This window comes from Leptinotarsa decemlineata, unplaced genomic scaffold, assembly GCF_025532065.1.
Source record: "Leptinotarsa decemlineata unplaced genomic scaffold, Ldec_3_MD MMD2_tig00000035_RagTag_RagTag, whole genome shotgun sequence".
Taxonomy (NCBI): Eukaryota; Metazoa; Arthropoda; class Insecta; order Coleoptera; family Chrysomelidae; genus Leptinotarsa; species Leptinotarsa decemlineata.
Window position 1 is genome coordinate 23,649,790 of NW_027412540.1, and position 22,328 is coordinate 23,672,117.

The 22,328-nt window shown below is 33.9% G+C and overlaps 2 protein-coding genes and 1 long non-coding RNA gene across 9 annotated transcripts in view; 2 read left to right on the forward strand and 1 right to left on the reverse strand.

Annotated features, from left to right (window-relative positions):
• Positions 1-5,286, forward strand: part of Pfk (ATP-dependent 6-phosphofructokinase) — a 41,218-nt gene extending 35,932 nt beyond the window's left edge. For 4 of the 7 annotated variants that reach the window (XM_074172055.1, XM_074172056.1, XM_074172054.1 and 1 more), the window contains 2 exons: positions 1,075-1,163; positions 5,032-5,286. In XM_074172055.1, the coding sequence (XP_074028156.1) occupies positions 1,075-1,163; positions 5,032-5,183 (241 nt within the window). In that variant the 3' untranslated portion in view covers positions 5,184-5,286. Of the gene's footprint in view, positions 1-1,074; positions 1,491-5,031 lie in introns of those variants that run through there. The other 3 variants (XM_074172059.1, XM_074172060.1, XM_074172058.1) reach the window with 1 other exon arrangement.
• Positions 5,287-7,669: 2,383 nt separating this feature from the next.
• Positions 7,670-22,085, reverse strand: LOC111510026 (cystein proteinase inhibitor protein salarin). Its single transcript, XM_074172243.1, has 6 exons — positions 21,914-22,085; positions 20,122-20,343; positions 14,898-14,924; positions 14,630-14,719; positions 10,376-10,579; positions 7,670-8,021 (listed from the first exon to the last, which is right to left on the reverse strand). The coding sequence occupies exons 1-6, from the start codon at positions 22,007-22,009 to the stop codon at positions 7,797-7,799; spliced, it is 864 nt and encodes a 287-aa protein (XP_074028344.1). The 5' UTR covers positions 22,010-22,085; the 3' UTR covers positions 7,670-7,796.
• LOC141481062 (uncharacterized) lies at positions 17,303-18,024 on the forward strand. The gene is made up of 2 exons (XR_012464729.1): positions 17,303-17,658; positions 17,718-18,024. It is a non-coding gene; the product is annotated as an uncharacterized lncRNA (long non-coding RNA).
• Positions 22,086-22,328: the final 243 nt, after the last annotated feature.

A 22,328-nucleotide genomic window follows, 5' to 3' on the forward strand; every position in this document is an offset into this window, starting at 1 on the left:
AAATCGACGACATTAGTGACTGCCAACATGAATTAGATGTAATCAAACTTTGGTGTAACAATAACCGTCTACAACTGAACGTATCCAAATGTAAAATAATATCATTTACAACAAAATAGCGAACTTTAAAGTACGATTATTCATTCAACAATACTACAGTCAATCGCGTACATGAGATAAAAAATGTAGGTATAACATACAACAGTAGATTAACATTTACAACACATCAGGAATATGATTGTTGATGTAAATAGGATGCTTGGATTCATTTACAGAAATGGCAAAAACTTCAAAAGTATTGCCACCTTAAAATTGCTATATTTTGCGTATGCCAGATCTAAGTTAGAGTATGGCTCTATGTTATGGAATCCAGTTTACGACTACCAAAAACATCAATTGAGAGCGCGAAAAGGAAGTTCATTATTTCTAAAAGTTGATGGACAATACCACACGAGAGGCATCGATCATAACATTTTGTTGACACGATTTGATATGACATCTTGTTTTAGCATTTACTTTTATATATTCTATATTCCATTATTTTTAATATTCATTTCATATATACTCTTTAATAATAGCATTTCCTGTAACTGGTTACTCCTGTTGGAAATAAATCGCTTTTTTTTTTTTTCATTATACCTGACGATTCGATCCAAAAAGGATCATTTCGGTTGCGCAAAAGCAAAAAGAACAGAACTCGAAACGTGAAAATTTCTGCTGATCATTCAAATTGTGGGGCACCCACTTTTCAGCTTCTGGGTCTTTCCAAAACGTTTCAAACCAAAAAAACCTCATAGGAGCTGACGCCCAGTTCATACGCCATCCCACGCACCATTTGTAATGAGTCAGTCTTCATCAGGGTCCTTAAATCCTCGTCCTGGTTTCGCAAACCGACGTCGAACAGCGCGATCATTAACACTATCATTGCCAAATGATTGAGAAAAATTGGCAGAAAATCGTCTAACGACATCCTATGGTAAAGAGCTGAAGAGGCAAAACTTTTGAAACAACCTAATATTCAGTTGAAATTTCATTTTAATTTACAAACATAAGTTAAATGGAATTTTTTTGCAGGAAACGTGTTCCAACTGATCAGTGGTGGTTGAAGCTGCGCCCTCTCTTGAGAATTCTCGCCAAACACGATTCTACCTATGAGGAAGAAGGCATGTATATGACAGTTGAGGATCGTGCCTTCGGGGACTCTCTCTATGGTTGAATCTCACTCGAATGTCGAAAGATTATTAGGTTCACCTAATTTAGTGAAAGAGTATCCCTAAAGGTCTCGAATAAGCATAGTTAGTCGTGATATGTATTTTGAGAGCCTTTTTTCTTAGTAGTGTAAATTATTTATACCATTCACATTTTACGAGTATAGTATTGTCAACATATTTATTATAATTTGTAAGTGACATTTATAAAGTTTTAAATAATTATTGATGTTAACATAGACAAAGCTATAAATAATTATGAATAAAAATTATTTATAAAAATTCAAGTAAACCTTTCCACAGCTCCTTGAACCGTATTGGTTTTAGAGATTAAATTTATTTCAATACTACTATTACATGCTAACAATATTTGTAGAAATACTACAAATTTTCCATCTAATCGAGACAATGGGGAATGTTCCTCAATTTCGGTTATTACAGCAAATGCAAGTTTGAACAAAATAAAGTTGAGTTTAATTCATGATTTTTTCAAATACACTTCGAAAAGTATCCAAATTGATGTGTCAAATGTTTAGTTTTAATTTTTAAAGGGATTTGTTTCTAATTCACATTGGCAACAGCGCCTATATCAAGTTGAAATAATTTATACGTACCTAGATATTCTACTTTGAAAAAGGAAAATTATCTTTATAAATCAACAATAAGGCAAAATATAAATTATAGTTCAATGCCACCTCCACAAGCCACATAAACAACAGTTGTTTTGTTATTTATTTATATACATGAAGATAGGTTAGGTGCATAAAATATCATGTCACAGAATGTCTTGGAACATAAGTTAAAAAAACAGTTTTTTGTGATATTGATGACTTATTTATTTTGTGGAAATTCATCTTCAATTAAATGATAGATAAAATACTTTGTCCAATTTCCACTTACTTAATGTATTGATATAAATACGACCAAGGTTTCGGTTTTTACACCATTCTCAAGTATTATAACACTACTGACCTAAGAGAAATATCTAGGTATATATATCCGAGAGTAGGTAATAAGATATATACCTACATTCATTAATACCAAGTACATAAACTTCAAACTGTGATTAATTGCGTTGTCATCTTTATAAATTCACAAATCTGTTTGTTCATTAAGGGTTCTATATTTTGAGTTTTTAATTGATTTATTGATTTCCATGGCTTCCAACAAATTCATTTTTCTTCCTTTACTACATATATGTAAGATTTTGAGGTTTTCCTTACTTATTTTGTGGTTTGTTTCTTCATAGAAATTTCGAAGTAACACTCCTTGAACACGTTGGTGTAGACAAAAAACTCTTTTATATACGAATTGCTACAACTAGAAACGAATCCCTTTAAATGTTGAATGCATTATTTCATTCCTCTTTTTCAAGTATTTAAATAATTTTCTAAAGAAAAAGGTTGAAATAATAAGTTTAAAATGCGTTGTTTTAGAGCTCTTTTATGAAAACTACTTGATTTTCGTCAGGAGGAACATTTCCCATTCTAATACCAGTAGTGTGTAGATGAAATCAAAAAACCATAGATATTTGTGCCCAATTTTTCAACTGTTCAACTAATTATGAAATATGTGTTAGTCTAGGTGGAACTAATTCAACAGATAGGAACATGTTGCTGTTTCTAACTGGTACCAAACCTCTTTTTGTTTATACTTCATGGTCCAGTACCAACCTTTAAATAAATCACCAGAACAGACATGTGTAAAAAACTAACAGTACCTGATCGGCGGTTGACCATATGAATCACTTGGCCACATACATTTCATGCATACTATAGGTATCAAAAGTTCCTGAGTATCAAGTATGTGGAATGTTCAAAAAATAAGGTGAATGTTCCATTTCGAGGGCTACTTACGTTCGATTAGTGATTTTTTTATGTTGGTATACTCGTCTGGAACATATGTTCACAGTTTAGTTTGTTTGTGAGGAGCATAAAAGTTAGAAGTGTTTTGCATGCTCGGTGATTTTCTGCTATAAAAAAAATTGGATCAAAGAATTTGCATCAAATTTTTGTGTAAAAAATGGAAGCAAGGGCTCAAAAAACACTTAAAATGTTGACAGTGGTGTACGGTGATTGTACTCTGAGTCAGAAAAATGTTGGTTTGAAGGTGGTTGACAATGTTTCATAGTAAACTTCATTAGTTGCGACTTCCATTGTCTAATATGATATAAAATGATTTGAAATTCCTGAAAGAATCAATAAAATTGAAATGAATAGCTGAAAATAACAATTATATTAAGCACAAAAAACTTTGAATTGAAATTACAAAAAAAATACAAGCAACAATTGAAAATTGAACAATAAAAAAGAAATAAAAATTGAAAGATTTCAAGCCAAGTTACTTTACGACGTTTCGATTATTAGTATCCACAATCATCTTCGGGTGATGACCTATGACAGAAAAAATTTACAAGTGGTACACAGTTTTCACGGAAGGTCGAGAAGATGATAATGACGACTCTCGTCCTGGACGCACCAGCACATCAACAACTGATGAAAATGTTGAGGAAGTGAAGAAAATTGTTATGGAAAATCATTGAATCACTATCAGAGAAGTTGCTGAGGATGTCGGCATATCATGCCATGCAATTTTTTCGGAAATTTTGGGCATGAAACGTGTGTCAGCGAAGTTCGTTCCAAAATTGCTAAATTTTGACCAAAGAAACCTTATAGCGATCATCAATGCTCAGGAAATACATATCATGTAGATATCTCAATAATCTATTAAACATCCTGAATATATTCAGCCTTTCAGGAAGATTCAATAAAAATGTTTGTACATTATGAAATAGTTTTTGAAAGCAAGAATCATTTTTTGAAAGATCCCTTCAATTTCTGTTTGAAAAATTATCGTTTATTACGTATAAGAACAGATTTTTACATTAGAAAGTTTTTTCTAATGTATCAGACAAGTTAAAATTGCTGAATTTTGACCAAAAAACCGTCGCATGAGCATTGCTCCGGAACTGTTGAATGACGTCAACGGCGATCCAGATTTACTTAAAAGAGTCATAACTGCTAACGAATCATGGGTATATGGTTATGACATCTAAATCGAAGTCCAATCGTCCCAATGAAAGAGCCAAGACCAAAAATAACACGCCAAGTTCAGTCAAATATCAAGGTTTTGCTCAGCGTTTTCTTCGATTACCGTGGCTTAGTGCATCAGAAGTTCTTGCAACATGGTCGTACGGTCAATAAGGAGAATTATCTTGAAGTAATATGCCGCTTGCGAGAAACAATACGAAGAAAACGTCTGGTATTGTGGAAAAACAATTCATGGCTTTTGCATCTCAATAATGCACCAGCTGACTCGTCATTGCTTATATGTAATTTTTTGGTCAAAAACAACACCGTAATCATGCCTCAACCATCGTATTTACCAGATTAGGCACCATGCGACTTTTTTCTGTTCCCAAGATTGAGGAGACGGCTTTTTGAGTTGATGAAAACTGAATCTCTAAGAGAGCTCAAGGACATACCAAAAAGTGCTTATCAGAACTGCTTGGAGGATTGGAGAAAACGCTGACACAAAAAAAAAATCTGTTTAAAATCTGTTTTTCCGTTAATCAGCTGCCGCCCCCATACGAACGACAACTCTCAGAAGTTGAGAAACTTGTGCGAGCTAAGGACTAACGAGGTCTTACCTTTTAAGGTGTGATTCTGAGGGGGATTACTTTGTAGGGAAAAAAATAAATAAAATAGTTTTTGAGAAAAATGAAAATTCACCTTATTTTTTGAGCAAAAATTTCAACGAACATTTTAGATCCAAAGGGAAAGACTCGCGCTAAAGAAAATTTGCTTAAATAACAATTTTTTAGGGCCAATCGATTTTGTGGAAAAAATGGAAATTCTGAGAAGAAGAGGAACATTGGTAGAGTATGAGGTTATTGAATATAGAGCGGACTGGCTTGAGACGCAGATGCAGCAAATTCACAAGAGGCACATGGCTAGGATATCGCGTGATTCCTGATTATCAAAATGCGTCGAAATATAAGTATTGAATAACCTTTATCGTGATATTCGTGGCTGTGATATTTTTTGTATGAAATACAACCCATTTTGGTCCAATCTAATTTGTTGTTTTGACTTGATGGAATAATTCTGAAATCAATTCATAGTATACTTTTTAAGGTTCATAGCTGACATTCAGTACAAAAAATTGAAAGGGTTTCATTTTATTTCATAAGTTGCTACACACAATATTTCTTATTTTAAATTCACAATTCAGCGGTGTATTGTCACAAGTGGTAATACCCCTGACTTGCGATCGAAAAGTCATGTAGTTAAAGTTGGGGCGAAACTGCAACGTTATATGGCGACGGACTACAAAAAGCCAGATGCTCCCTAATAGTGGCTCGGGGAGTTATCAAAAAAATCACATTTGTCACTTACATTTTCACTATCATGAAATTTCAAACTGGTAGTAGTTGAATGTTGGTCAACAATCCCGGAAAAAGGCATATGCATGTTTTGCGAAATTGATATCAAATATTTGAATTATTTTTTGAAAATGCATATTCTGAATAGGAAATGGAAATACAGAAGTTCTATAGAGGAAAAAATTGTATTCATCCCTTCACGCTCTCACCTTACTCGTATCTTTTTCTTAAGAATTTCGCGAATTGAATAAATTTATTAATTCCAAGAAAAATTACATGTTTATAGTAGTAGTAGGAACAATGTAACAAACAAATTTTAAAAAAACATACCAAGAATAATACAACAAAAAGAAATGAACAGAAAACAAATAAAAATATGTGAAACTACAAAAACTGTCAATCTATTTCAAGATATATTCTTTCAGTTTTGGAAGTTGAAAAATTAAATAATTTATAGAAAAAGCGTATTCTGGCTAGAAAATGAAAATAGAGATTTTGTATAGATAAAAACAGTTTATTCACCCTTCCCCTTTACAGAATAGATGTTAAATATTCAAATTGTTTTCTGAAAATGCATATTTTGACTAGTAAATGAAAAAATAGACATTATTCATTGTAGAAAAAAAGTATCAACCTCCCTACACAACTGCTTTACTCTCATTTTTATAAAATTTTTTGTCGAATAGGTGTTGAATATCCAAATAATTTTTTGATTATTGGATTGAAGGGGGTATGAGTCAATATATTTTCTAAGAACATGAAAAAAGTTTTCAATTATGAATAAATGCTTGTATTTTCGTATTACCTATCAAATCTTTTTTTAATTTTTACTCACACATATATTAACTTTCTCACACCAGCATATGTTCTGTTTTCAAGTGTTACATTCCATAATAATAATAATAAAAATAATTTTATTCCAGTCAGATCATAATTCAAATGATATTGGAAAAGTCAAAAAAAGAAAACACAGCACATGTATATATATAAAATCTTGAATAAAGTAATATTCTGCTAATTATCACCGGTCATATACATAAAATATAAAATACATATTTAAAATGCATTCAGGCACCATAGTTACTCAATAAAAAATTCATCTACTTGTAAAAATCTATTTTGATAATATTTGATTATAATAATGAAATAAAAATTATTTCATCAAAGAACTAAGATTATAAAAAAAAAGAAAGAAAAAAAATCACCTCAAAGGTGCTGCTTCGTTCCCTCCTGTTCATAAAAGAGGACATATGCCTCATCAATGATTTTGGCGAAATTGTGAACACGTGTGAATCGTTGTATTCATGCCACGTGTCTGCAATATGCTGTGTAATGTCCGTCGCAAGTAGTCCCACTGTTATTTGAAAGTGGATATAGATTATAACGACAGTTATAATCTATATCCATAGTTATTTTTCATGTACTCCCGTGATATCAGTATTAAAAGATTTTGCTGAAAAGTATACGAAAAATTGAAATGACGTCATTTTGTACATTTCAATGATTTATCAAATGAAAGGATTCCAGGGGGAAAATTAAAAATAGCGGACAACATGGCCGCCATACCAATTTCAAAGAGTTACGACTCAGCTAAGGTTGAGGCTGGTTTGGTCACAGTATTAAGCTTTCTATTGTGGTTTGGTGTTTCTTGAACAAATGTATAGGAACTTAGCACGCAACAATGACGCATAATATGCATATTTGGCGATAACTGATTAATAATAAAAAACATTTTTAAAAACAAGCCTTTTTACATGTTTGAAAAAAAAGAACATTAATTCTAACCCACCAGTTTATTATATTACATAATTGGTCGCGATTTTGTCTAAAAAAAGCAAAAATACAATGTGTAACTTGATCTTGAGCGAGAATTATAAGACACTAAATGTATTATATTATATAAAAATGTGTAATGCGATAAGATTATGCATTTGATTGATTTTCAAGTTTATTATTTTCTTTTCAGAGCATGTAAATGAAAGCTTGTTTTCAAAAATGTTTTTACTGTTCATTTATCGAAAAATGGAGTTGTAGTTTTCTATAGATAGGAGTCTTCATATGAGAGGTAGATATTTTTCAATGAAATAAAATAGTTTTTTAATTATTTTTTATTCGACACATCAACATGTTATAAAATACTTTAGAAATAGTTATACAGAAATATATGTATATGAATAAATGCTTCAGTTTAATGAAGGTATGCATTATGCAACTGTCGCTAGACCATCAGGCTTAAGTTTTCGGGCTCCGGTGAACTTTTTCATCTCATCTGGTGTCAAGTCGGCGAATTTATTGATACCCATTTTCCACGTAACTTCTCCGTTATCATATTTCTTGTTATGTTCTTCTATTTTCTGAAGATTGGTTTCAAAAATGGCACGACGTGTTGCTTCCTCTTCCTCATTTTCATAAGATTTGCCATGTGCTTCCTAAAAATAATATTGCTAGAATGAATAATTTTTACTTTTTTTTGGCGTGTAATTAACATGTGATTGTTGTGTTATATTATAAATACCCCAACAATAATGACAAAATGGTTTAGACTTTCGCGGCTGGGGTTTTCAGTGTCACTGTTTTTCGAGTTTGAAAGCCGTGGATTTTCAAATTTATCACTTGCTGGTTTTGCAACAGAATTAGAAATATTTAACTACTTGATATTTTGTCAACGAGTTTCCATTGAGAAGTTTGAGGTGGAGACGTGATCGAAAAATTTTTGTTATCAAAATTTTAGATATGCTTTGGTCCTTTTGTTGAAGAGTATATTTTGTTATGAGGATATTTTGAATACGTAGATTTTCTGCATAGAATAATAATTTCATCAAATTCTTTTTCTAATATGGGCTGAATTAAATTTCAAAAAGATTTTTATTTTGAAATCGAATGATTTTGAGTTGAACCTTTTCAAAATCAATTCATTAACTGTCGATAGTATCTCTTATGTCAATCCTTTCTCCTGTTGCCTTTATGTTGAATCAACATTAAACAAGCTATTCATCTTGTTTTCGCCATTCTTCAACATAACTACTGTTTTGTTACATTAATCGTCTTGCAAAATGAGATTGCTGGTATTATTAGAATGGTTTTTGTCTCACTGATTTAGGGTAAGGAAGAGTAACGCCGGTCACTTGAGAGAAACCATCTTTTTATCAGAGAATAATCAACTTTCATTGAAGAACAATAACCTTAAAAAAAAATTCACCGGCATTGCCAGACACGGCGAAATCATATGTACCAAAGCTCGTTATTCTGACGAAGACTGTTGGTTATTCTCATCTTAGAGAACTATTTTTTGCTAATGATATACTTTTTGCTATACTTTTTCATACAGTTCGTACAGAGTTCAAATTATTTTCTTTTTTCTAGTTTCTGGTAAATAGGTAGATATTCGTTTTGAGGGCACTCGGCGATTTTGAAAAATTTTTTGACTGTACCTAAGTATTTTGATGCGTAGATTACGAATCCGAAAGAAAAAAGCGGCGGTCTCCCTTATTTACAAAGTTACGGCCCTTTAAAGTTCAGAAAAGGGCAACTTTTCGGCCTTCTTTTTCACAAGATAAACTATTTAAAAACACAAGCATTTATTCACTAGGTCACCTTCAGGTACACCTTATTCCTTCTTAATTGACACTTTTCAATTCAACAATCAACATTTTTCGTATAAAAAACTTGAATAAAAAACGAATGCTTGCATCAGTCGTACCAACTATGCCATTAACCTTAAAACGTTAAATACAGAGATCGGTATATAACCAAAAAGCAGCTCCGTACATTTTTCAACATTTTTATTGGAAAAATGTTGATTGTTGAAGTGAAAAATGTCAAGGAAGGAGGAATAAGGTGTAAAGGTGACTAGTGAATAGAAGCTTGTGTTTTTAAATAGTTTATCTTGTGAAAAAGAAGGCTGAAAAGTTGCCCATTTCTGAACTTTGAAGGGCCGTAATTTTGTAAATAAGGGAGAGCGCCGCTATTTTCTTTCGGATTCGTAATCTACGCATTAAAATACGTAAGTACACTCAAAAATTTTTTCAAAATCGCCGGGTGCCCTCAAATCGAATATTTACCGATTTATTAACGACTGCGAAACAGCGGGAGACATCATGGTACCTACTATTATCTAGAGCTATCTCAATTTAAGTGATGGCGAATTCGGTGCTGATCCAGGTGGATCTGTGCTAAAAGGAATGACTTCTGCCCCTGGAGTTTTGTTCAATTGGTCGCGCTCATCATCTGTTCAGCAGCAAGAAAGTCTTCATTTGTAAATATATCTGGATTTGAAGCATGAATTCCAGTAACGGAAAATCCTGCTTTGGCTTTTGGAATTGTTTTGCCATACAAAAGCTTTATCAAGCAAGTTAGTATGAAAACGCTTTTTTACAGTATATCAACAATTAAACCTATTCATTTTCCTCAGTAACATTTTGTCAAGGGATTTGGGGTGCTACTGCTTACCAACATAATGGAAATTATTAACATTTCTCACAGAAATGACTTTTTAGCATCACAAAATTCTTCAGATTATTTCAACCAATTTCTTTCTGGGTTTGAATTTGCAAAATATGACTGCCTAAGAGTCCTTGGAGGTGTGAATTTCAACCCTTTTGGGCAGTTTCAAAAATGAGTCTAGTGTACGAAATAGGATAAACAAATTTTTTAAATTTTTATTCGAACTTTATAACACGTTAGTCATTTTTCCTCATCTTGTAATTGGATTTTGAAAATTATTTTTGATATCTGATAATAAGGTGTTAGTTTTCATTTATGATATATCAGTTTATTCAATTTAATCTTGTTCTTCTTCTAATCCCAGGTTTTGATTCCTGAATTCTTCGTCTGTCAAATCAGCAAACTGGTTTATTCCCATAAAGTAAGATTCTTCACCTGCGTCATATCTTTCATTATGTTCTCGAATTTTATTCAAGTTATTTTTGAAAATCTCAAATCGCCGTGTTTCCTCTTCCGGGGTAGGGTAGGATTTACCATGTTCTGACTGAAAAACAAAAATGGATGATGATGAACTTTCGACGAGGTTGTCGAAATTTCAAAAATGATAAATTACGTGTATAGGGTCTTCCAACAGGGATTTCCGAACATTGATAATTGATAACGGCCATCTTGTTGAAGCTACATCTGTCAAATCAGTAGTCATTTATTCAGTCCAGTTTTCCCAAGTCACCATGGATGGGTATAGCATTCAACAAGTGTAAACAATAAAATTGTTTTATCAAAACGGGTGTTCCGTTTAGGCAACGTATCGCGTCCTTCGCCCATAATACGGTCGCCATAATCGTTCTACCGAGAGGACTACACGCCATGTGGAGGCTAAATTTGAGTCTACTGGTTCAGTTAACGATCGACCAACAACCGTACGTGGAACGAAACACAAGATCTGTCGAAAACATCGCCGCTGTCTGTGAGAGTGTGCAAGAGGATCTGAGGCAGTCGATTTCGCGTCGCTCACAAGAACTCGACCTTTCGCAGACCAACAACTTGACGAATTCTGCGTCGTGACTTGGGCCTGCACTCGTATAAAATTTCCACTGGCCCAAGAACTGAACGTAAACGACCACAGACAACGACCTGTGTTCGCTAAATGGGCTCTGGAGCAGTTGGTAACTGACCTTAATTTTCATCAAAAAATCATTAATAGCAACGAGGCCCATTTTTGGATGAACGGGTAGTTGGCAACTGACCTTAATGGGGAATGTTCCTCCTGACGAAAATCAAGTAATTTTCATAAAAGAGCTTAAAACAACGCATTTTAAACTTATCATCTCAACCTTTTTCTTTAAAAAAATATTTAAATACTTAAAAAAGGGGAATGAAATAATGCATTCAACATTTAAAGGGATTCGTTTCTATTTCACCATTTGGCAACATCGGTTATAGCTAATAAAGGACAATGAATCTGTTACCTGTATGAGACAAACAAAGATGACATATTTCAGAGGCGTGCTGTTCTGTTTACTTATGTTCCGAGTTTCGAGACATTCTGTGACATGACATTTTGTGCACCTAACCTATCTTCCTCTAAATAAATAAATAACAAAACAACTGTTGTTTATGTGGCTTGTGGAGGTGGTATTGAACTATAATTTATATTTTGCCTTGATTGTTGATTTATAAAGATATCTAGGTACGTATACATTATTTCAACTTGATATAGGCGCTGTTGCCAATATGTGAATTAGAAACAAATCCTTTTAAAAATTAAAATTCAACATTTGAAACATCAATTTGGATACTTTTCGAAGTGAATTTGAAAAACTCAACTTCATTTTGTTCAAACTTGCATTTGTTGTAATAACCCAAATTGAGGAACATTCCCCATTCTCATTGAAAAATCATTATAAGCAACAAGGCCCATTTTTGGATGAATGGGCAGTTGGCAACTTACCTTAATTTTCATCGACTTGTTCGTGTGAGGTTTTCTCAGGTATATGCGAATAAGTCCAAAACTACATCGGTTTTCCAAGTCCAATACCAGCGTGGTTCGAACAGAACTGACTGGTATCTCAATCACATCATAAGAAATAACCAGGAAAGGAATTTCTGGCAATAACATAACAATCTGCACTGATAGCAGATAAACTCTATTAGCTTTGAAGAGACAACGTGTTACCTCAGGGCTAGTACTAGAGTGCCACCAAGATTTAGCCAAAGCCTTGGTAGATAATAACATTATCCTGAGGTGGATTAAAGGGCACGACAGGAGTGAAGGTAATCGCATTGCCGACTTTTTAGCCAAGGAAGCGGCTGGACTAAGAATTTTAGAACCCAGTGGCACCTACAGTCTGATGACTTCGACGATTGCGGAACTAGCCAAACATCACACCCATGCTCAATCCCTAAAAAGATGGGATGAAATCAAAGGATGCAATTTTGCTAAGATCACCCATGGCGACCCTGGGAAGCTGGCGCCGAAGAAATATCTGGCGATGACCAGGAAAAATCTACGCTTAACAGTAGGATTTCTGACTGACCACTGTCAACTAAGGAAACACCTCCACAATATGGGGCTAGTGGACACACCTCTATGCAGGATGTGTGAACAGGAAGATGAGACTGTCAGGCATGTCCTGTGCGAGTGCCCGGGGTTATCGTCAATAAGAGAGTGTGTGTTCGGCGAGTCTTGGCCTACACCTGCCGATATAAAGGAGAGGTATCCCAGAGACCTATCCACCTTCCTGGAAAGGACAGGATGGACGATGACCTAGGAGGACAACTCCTTGGGAGGATTTACAATGGATCACATGTGGCTTAAGTGCTGTGGGCCTACACTCACCCTGCCTACTCTACATATACAAAACCCATGCCATCGGTCAAATTCAGCCTCTTGGGCAATCAACATTTTTCATTTCAAACTAAACAATAAACTATTTCTTAAAAATTTAGTGATGTTAGAAAAATGAATAGAGAGAGAATTTTGATTTTCAATTGTGGTGATGGGAATTCCCCCTAGTCCCCTTCGGTCAGTCGAATTTTCGTCACAAAAAAATGTATTGAATTCTGTTGTTTTCTATGAAAATTGACGCTAGAAAAAATATTTTAGTGGAAACTCTGGTTTTCGGTTGTGGTAGTGAATATTACGACCCCAAGTCCCATCGTGCAGTCGAAATTTTTCAATTAAAAATAAAATACATTCAATTGTTGACTGTCTGAAAAAAATTGGTGATGACAGAAAATTCATTTCACGTGGAATAATGAGTAAATAGTAAAAGGGTATAAATTAACAACCCTCAGTATGTCGAGCATAAAAACCTGCAAACCACAGCCAAAAAACCCAGAAAATAGCTTTTACACAGTTAATCTCCGGTCGTGAAAGTTCATATTCTTTGATCACCTCTCAGTATTTATTTTGGTCAAAATTTTCAAACCACGTTGAAATGTTCTATGAGAATTTGGTGACGCTAGAAAAATTATTTCAATTGGAAATTTGATTTTCATATAAGGAGGCGGGAATTATCATCCCGATTCCCAACGAACTGTTGAAATTTTTTCATGAAAAATGAATTGGATTTAACTAATCTATTGATAGTCTAATAACCCATTCTATGGGTATTCTGTAAAAATTTGGTGATACTAGAAAATTGTTTTTATGAGTAATAATAATTTTCAAGTAATAAGAGGGTTGAAATTAACATCACCCATCAGTTTGGACAGTCATCTTTTTCCATTTCAAATTGAATAAGAAATGCATCAGAATATTTTCAAAAATTTTTGTAATGCTAATGATTTATTTGGCTTTAGAATTACCTCTCCTAATCCCTTTCTGCAACTGTTATTTTTCGATAAAAAAATAAATGGACGATGTTGTTAGTACTTAGTCTGTGAACTTTTGGTTATGCTATAATTAGAATGTATAATAAATTTAAATTTATTTCAAAACAGATCAAGCAATGAAATGTGCATTTCATAGATATATATGTGATGGAATTGGCTGATATGTTGGGGGAGCTATAACCATTATTTCCAAAGAGTTAAATAGGAGGGTGACATTATATTAATGATAATAAATTTATTGATCCTAAGAAAAAATACATGTTTCTAACTTAATTACTGATTATCGTTCCATTCTGAATTTTTGAAGTTATTTTTACTCATAGGGACGCCGATTGTTTATTGTATGATTTATTTTGGGTGGAATTTCAGTGTAGTAGGTAATCTATTGGATAATTTCTCATCTTTACATCAAAAATCTCAAAATGTATTTCTGCTCTCTGGGAATGGACTATTTAATTTTCCTATTTGAGTTCACAATTCAACTATTCCATTGTTGCCACGTACATCATAGGTACATTTAAACAATAGCTGGGTGGTCTGATTTTATATTTTACAATTCATTGTATTTACGGACTGTTATCATTTCTGATATCAAAAACTATATCCCAGCTTAATTGTAACTCATCAACATATATTTACATTATCAAATGATACCAGTGATTTCATTGTATTGTATGCATTATGACTGATTTGAATTTATGGATGAATGTAACTCTAAATGCAACCAATGAAAATATCATAATGGGTAGGTACCTACCTTGAAATTTTTCCATTGTTCCTCCACTGACAGTTGTGTAGCCATGACGACCGACAAAACTACGAGAAGTAACACTGTTATTTTCATAATCTATAAAAATGGATAATTGATTAAGAAATCCTTATCTACTTATCTAAAAAATATATGATCGGAAACCGAACAACAGCTATATTCTTATTCAATTCACAATGTATAGGTATCATAACCTTGAAAGTCTACATACAAAAACGGATATGATCAGTTCAGACGAATTTCAACAAATACTCACCTCAACTACGTTGATAATTTGGAAATACTAAGCTTGACCAACAACAACTAACCAAAACTAATCAAGCAGAATAAAATAGTAAATACAAAATATTTCTGTACTCTGTCAGTTACTGCGTCAGAGAAGATGCATTTCACAGTGGCGTAGATAAATTTGAATTAGAGATCAGCGGTTAAATTTATATATCAAAACTTGAGTTGGGCCCAAAAAAGCGGGCTAAATGCCATGACTAATAATAGCTGTTCAAACAAGGCCAAACAAATGACATGAGAGGTATGAATCGGCCAGCTGGTTTGGCTAAAACGGGCTAAGTGCCACCAAGGCTAGGTAATAACCTGTTGAATGTGAGATTTGTCTATGGTAGATAAGCAGATAACATCACTAAATTGCAATAAAACCTGTTGGTTGTCACAAGTTTTAGATAGAATTAAGTCTAGGTAGAATAGAAAATGGAAATAAATAGTGACACGGCCAAAAAACGGAAAAAGGGAGAATCAATTTGGAATGAAAGGAAACATCGTAGAAGTGAAGGAAAATCTTATGTGAACTGTAAAAACGTGTTGGTAGAAGGAAAAACTGAACCAAAACAAGAGGTGTGTATAATATATTTACTTAATTCTAATAGTTATTGTTGTGCCAGATATCCGTCTATTTTATTCATTTTTCCAAAGGAATTTATGTTCAGTACCTTGTTTAAAGCTAAATTTCTAAATTTACTTGGATATTTTCCAAAGTTCGCTTATACTATTACTATTTTCTGCTTGTATTAAAGTTTTAAGCATCTCTGCTGGACTTGATAGTTTAATTTTTTTAATAGATTATGTCTTGTTTTGTTTCAGTTCAGCTGCAAGTGTAAGTTTCGGTGTGATTATGTCCTGCATAAGCCGACAATACCCACAATTTCTATGCCCTGAAAGACAGTGTGAATCAAAACTCTTTTTTAATGGGTCTGATGGTCATCATTCCTGTAAAACGAAGAAGTCATGGTCAGTATGATGATGCAAAGGACAGCAGACGGCAAGCTACGGTCTGTTTCTCATTGCTAGATGGAAAGAGTGATGTACTGATTTGCAAGAATACTTTTATGCACGTTTTTGGAACGCAGAATTGAAACTCTCGTGAAAGCTAAAAGAAATTGGTGAAGTGATCTTTAAAGAAAAGTGGGGTAATAAGGCTCAAAACAGCAAGTTCTCAGCGAAGATGTGGATCTTATTATCGGACATGTTAACTCTTCTCCAAGGAACGAGAGTCATTATGGAAGGAGGAAAAGCAATAAGCACGGTACAGCAGGCTGCAGCAGGTATATAAGTAGGTTTCTGATCAAATTTGGTAATTTCCCTACATATTTGTTTTAATTCAAGAACCATTTTGATTTAATTGACGTGCAATATGATGCTGAGTATGATGGGCCCTCTGCTGAATTGGAACATGAAAATTATTTTGGTAACTGGAAAATGCATTAATTCATTCACCAAATGATGCTAACTTCAAATAAGTTTCCGACAAAAATGATATTCACAGGACTACATATTATTGATTAGAGAAAGTCAACTTTTATTCAAAATATAACATCTTATTCAATTCTTCTTTCGTCAGGTCGGCAAACTGGTTTATTCCTAGGAAGTATGATTCTTCACCCGCGTCATATTTTTTATTATGTTCTCGAATTTCGTTCAAATTAGTTTTGAAAATCGCCAACCGCCGTGTTTCTTCTTCCGGAGTAGAGTAGGATTTACTGTGTTCTGACTGAAAACAAAAATAGATGAAAAACATTTTTTTTTGTCGAGGCTGTCGAAATTTTAATGATTAGGAAACGTTTAAGTGAATATCTAGTTCTCAATTTTATTGTTTTATAACAAAATCTAGAAGAATTTCAAGAATGGAAAAACTTTGTTCACTTCTACGATACATATGTTCACTATATATCTTGAAATAAATATATATATATATATATATATATATATACCGCAGTTGTCGGTTGATTGGTCAAACCACCAACACTGACATAAAAACTTGGCAAGTTGACTTGGGTGTCACACCAATAGATGATTCCACTTATGTTTCGCTTGCGTTTACGCAGCTATTTTTATCAAGTACTTTCTTAGTTTTTCTCATTTTGTCTTCAATCGAGGACCGCCTGCCCGGTACTGACGATATATATATATATATATATATATATATATATATATATATATATATATATATATCTATATATCAGAACGATCGTATGATTATAATTAGAACAACCGAAAACATATTTCGGAAGCATGAACAATGAAAGAACAATAATGATCGATGAGAATGGCAATTTATTTTCATTCACATACACAGTCTCTGTGTGTGTGAGAATGAAAGTTATTTTCGTGTGATTCAATGTTCATATTTGAAAGTTGAAAGTAGTTGTTCCAGATTGATTTTTCCAAAGGCTTCTCTATTCGATGATGGAGAAGTAGAAAACTGAAAAGTTTTTTCCAAAAAATTATTCTAGAAAATATTCCCATTTCAATTTTCATTCAGGTTTTTTCTACGATAGACACACGACACACTCATAGATAGACAAACATAACTCCAATGTATTCATTTTATAAAAATAAATAATGTAATTACATTTCAGTCTTCAAACTCAAAAGGTCTTTTGTTACGCCTATGTCGACTATCTCCATCAGTGAGTCACCCATGATTCATTGAAATAACAAAAAAAACTGGTCTCCCGTGAGGACATAGCATAGCTATTGAAGTTTCAAATACAAATGTTCAAGCTGTAAGTACCATTTGTGATTAGTAATCTCAAATTACTATGCATTGATATTTTTATAATAGGTTATGTCGAGTGTCATTTACATAAACTACAGGAAAACAAGAATAACATCAATTCAAACAATAAACGGGGAGAAAATCTTGAAAAATGCGAGTGGAACAAAATGGATAACTTCTATTATACAAAAATATATATGAATAATCAAATTATACCTTAAATTTCTTCCATTCTTCTTCAGCAGACAGTTGAGAGTCCATACTGATTGTGAAAAAAGTATAAGAGAAGAAAAAATAGTTATTTCTTATTTACTCCTTGAAAATATTTTACTATTATCTGTTTTAAAAGTAAATATACAATGTTTGATACTGACATGGAAGAGTTCAAGAGATCGGAAATTTCAACTGCATACTGAAGAGTACAAAGTACAAGCTGTACAAGTAAACACGATATACTTACGGCATCTAATACTGTTTACAAGACATTGACGTATATAGGGGTGGCCCAGCAGGTCCCATAAATGTTATTAGAAATCAATTTTTCCAAGCTACTGTACAGAAAAATGAATTAGTCCATTTGGAATACATTTTTCTGGGTTATTATTAACAAAGTAAATTCACTTAAATCCTTAGTTGAAATAAAAAAATCAGTTCGATTCAACGTATGAGATATATTTATTTTACGTATTTACTCATAGCAAACAAATTTAATCCAACGAATCACGATGGGAAACAATTTTTTACACACGTCAGTGATACAAGGTCCTTCATGATAATGTTTCGATCTATTCAAGAGATGATCATGAACTGAGTATTCATTAAGGGTGAGAAAGATCTTTCTTCACACAAAACTACAACAAAAAATACAGGTTCGTGTTTGAAAATTCAAAGATGGGGGTGGCCCAAGTCAGATGACACCCTGTATAAAAGATTCGTGGACATATTCTGATAGCCCACATCGAGTGCCAATAGCAAAATGTGAACAGATTTTCAATATGTCTGCGAATAAAGAAGATATAGGCAAAAACATAATTTGGGATTTTTTGGTTTTTCCTGTATATCTCTAGAACCAAAATAGCTATATTCGATTTTTTCACATCATTGAATAGGTCTCTAAAATACGCAACTTTGCCACAATTTAACCGACACTCTATCTCTTATCGTTTACGAGATCCCCATGTACAGAAACGAATTTGAATGACCCTGTATATACATAATATAGAATAAATAATAATAATATATAAATAAAATATACACATAGAAATTTTAAATCAAGAGCAATTGACATTTCCAATCCCGAATTCCGTAACAAAAATCTCCAATTAATCGAGAAAGACCTTGTAAAAAATAATTTTCCAAGAGCCCTCTTTCGAGAAATGATTAAAAAAAGAAGTTCCTCTTCCCAAAATACAAGAGTCTACACCAAATATCATAAAATACCATATGTAAAGATTCACCCGAAAAACTTGGAATGTCACTTATTAACGAACATATTCAAACAACCTTTTTAAATGAAAATACAGTTCATACATACAGTACAAATTGAACTGTGAAAGCTGTCCCAACTGCTATGTTGGTCAAACCGGACGATAACTTGATAAACGAGATTCAGAACCCTAAGAAACTAAATATCAAAAATCCCACAGCTCTTGTTGAACATGAAAGAGAACATGGACATATTTTTGAATATCCGACTATTCTAGATGTTCAACCATATTTATCCAAAATATGTTTGAGCAAAACGATACATATGTTCAAACACTATAGTGTAGTTGCAGTTTTTGGTTGACCCAAAAGTTCATCGTCCAGTGAGTAGCCCATAAATAGAACCGTACTAAGTGCCAGATTTTTCGCATATCTGTTGAATATCTCACAGACCTGACTATAGGTATGTATAAAGTTTATTCAGTTTCAGCACATACCTATGCGAGACAAATTACAAAGGTATCAAAATTAATGTCATAACGTATAAGTTGATCCAAACTTTTTGCGAGTTCAATTTAAATTCAAAAACTTAAGAAACATGACGGTCTGGATGATTTTGGAAAACAACATGGACATGAATGACAGTGGCATTCCACTGATACTAGGATATTATTACAGCCTGGTTCCCCAAGTAACATTCCCCAAAAAACATTGTTGACCATATTCCGCTGACATTTTTCAATGAATTTTAAAAAGCTATGCACATAAGTTTTTGTTATTGTGACTTTTGATCAATAGATCAAAAAAGTACAGGAGACCGTACTTGGTTCTTTTGTATAAATTCAAATAGGAAATAATCAGGTACTAAACACACCAGGGGTTTGTCTTGAGGTAGCAAAATAATATGATAGAACGCGTTATAGAAATGATATTTTCTCAATAACAGTTTTTTAAATTACTTCATTCAATACACAACTTTGTGAAATATTGCAACGAAGATATTTTTTTGTGAAAAAATCCTACAATTTCAAAATTATACGCATTATGCGAACGTAGCAAGACCGCCTTTAGGTGTGCGGCGTACACCGTTGTAAATTTTCATCTCTTCTGGTGTTAAATCGGAAAATCTATTGATCGCCATTCTCCAAGTAACTTCTCCATTGTCATATTTTCTGTTGTGTTCTTCTACTTCCCGAAGATGAGTCTCAAAAATGGCACGACGTTTTGCTTCCTCCTCTTTGTTTGCGTAAGATTTGCCATGCGATACCTAAAAAAATAATACACTTAATACACTTTCGGAGATAGAATCAGTACATCAAGCAAATCATAGATGTTATCTGTTATATTTGTATTGGTGGTTGTTATAATCCGCCTTGCAGTATGCGGCCTTAAAATTTCTCTGCCGAGAGAAGTTTCATCAGTGGAGGTAAAAGAAATCCTAAATGACACATCATCCTACTTACTTGTGATACCCTTATTGAACCATTAAGTAACCAAAGAATCCGATCCCTACTCTACAGGAAAGATGAAATCTACCAAACGACCCCAACTGTTCTCCATGTAACATCGGGTTGGCGGTCCTTGTTCATCTTTCACTGCCTGAACCACTGTGCATGTTGTTTTTGGGGAGTGCCAAAAACAACATGCAACCGATGGCCGGTTTGCTCAACCCCCACATCCCAAGCCATTGCAGTTTGGGATGTGGGGGTTGAGCAAACCGGCCATCGGTTGCCTCCACGTAGCCCCGCTGAATACGGGAATGACAGAATCACTTGTGGTTCTGTTATTCCCTAACTGAATGGCATCCCAACGATAGCTTAATCGTAAGGTGTGTGTATCCGTATCGAGAGGACGAATGACACTGAGCTTATCAGCTGCCTCTACGGAACCTTCGAGATACTGGGTGCCCTCTCGTCGTAGCATCGTCTTGTCACGGTAATGCGGGGCTCTGCCGTGATTGTTCATCTTTCCCAGCTACTCGCGGGACTTTTATGAACGGAGTAAACTTAAAAATTCTTTCTGACGTTGAGTCTACAGAGGAGATGGATGTCGAGCTTATGACTCCAACTGACTTCCCTGTAAATTCAGATCAGTAACGAGAGCTTCTCATCTCTCCAACTCCTGATCCAATAACTGAACAAAAAAAAAGTTATTGTGGTGCAGCCAGAAAACGACCGAGTCGTCTCATCAAGAGTGGGTTACCTTATGAAACCGCCTTGCACCAAATTCTTGAGCGGCGTACGCAGAATCTGTCTCAGGTGGAGGAACAAACCCCCCGTGAGCAGGTTAGCAAACGTTTGCGCTCAAGTGATGATTCACCAAAACCAGAGGCGAAAAAGACCTGCACGGTTGATTCTAAGGCGGCATCAGGTATAGCTGACGTGCAAAACACTCATATGGGAAGGTAGAAGTATCAAGAGGGATTCTTGCACCTTGACTATCCGACTAAGTCATTAACGACGAAACAGCAGAGCATATACTTTGTGCTTGCCCCGCTGGGGACCGAATCAGGTTTTTAGAGTTCGGCAGAGCCGTACTCTTACCATCTGACCTGAAAGACCACTCACCATAGACACTAATCGGCTTTGTTAAGAAGCTGGGTTTATTTGGTGTAGTGTGAATGAGTGTGGGTACCTAATCTAATCTAACCTAACCTAACTTCGGAACAAGAATATCACTGGAGTTCTATCCCAACACCGTTATTTTAACACCTCGACACGTGGTTTTGTTGATGAGGACTTGGGTCCGTTTCAAGTGGTCAAAAGGTTTGTAGTCCACTGTTAGCGTAGTATTGCAGTTATTATTGAATAGTTTGATTTGGTGACAAAATATCATACCTTGAAACTACTCCATTGTTCGTCCACAGATAAACTAAAAGTATTTGTAGTTATAAACACTGAGAAAACTACAAAAAGTAACAGTGTTATTTTCATTTTCACAGGAGATAAAAATTGATTTATTAGAGGTTTTTCTCTAGTTATCTAATGAAGAACTGATCAAAAACTCAACAACTCAGATATCATATGTAATCACATCCTCGAACTTTGAACTATGTTTACATATAAAAAGTGATACGATAACAGGGGACTACAAAATATTTTACTCGAAATCAAAATATATTTGATCTCGAAGTATTGAATTCAAATCGAACATCTGAAATACTCTGATGGATCGAGTTTTCAGGTCATCCAAACAAAAAATTAATGATGTTTTTTTGGTAAGGGTTGCCTTTTATATTTCGGGATTAGAGAA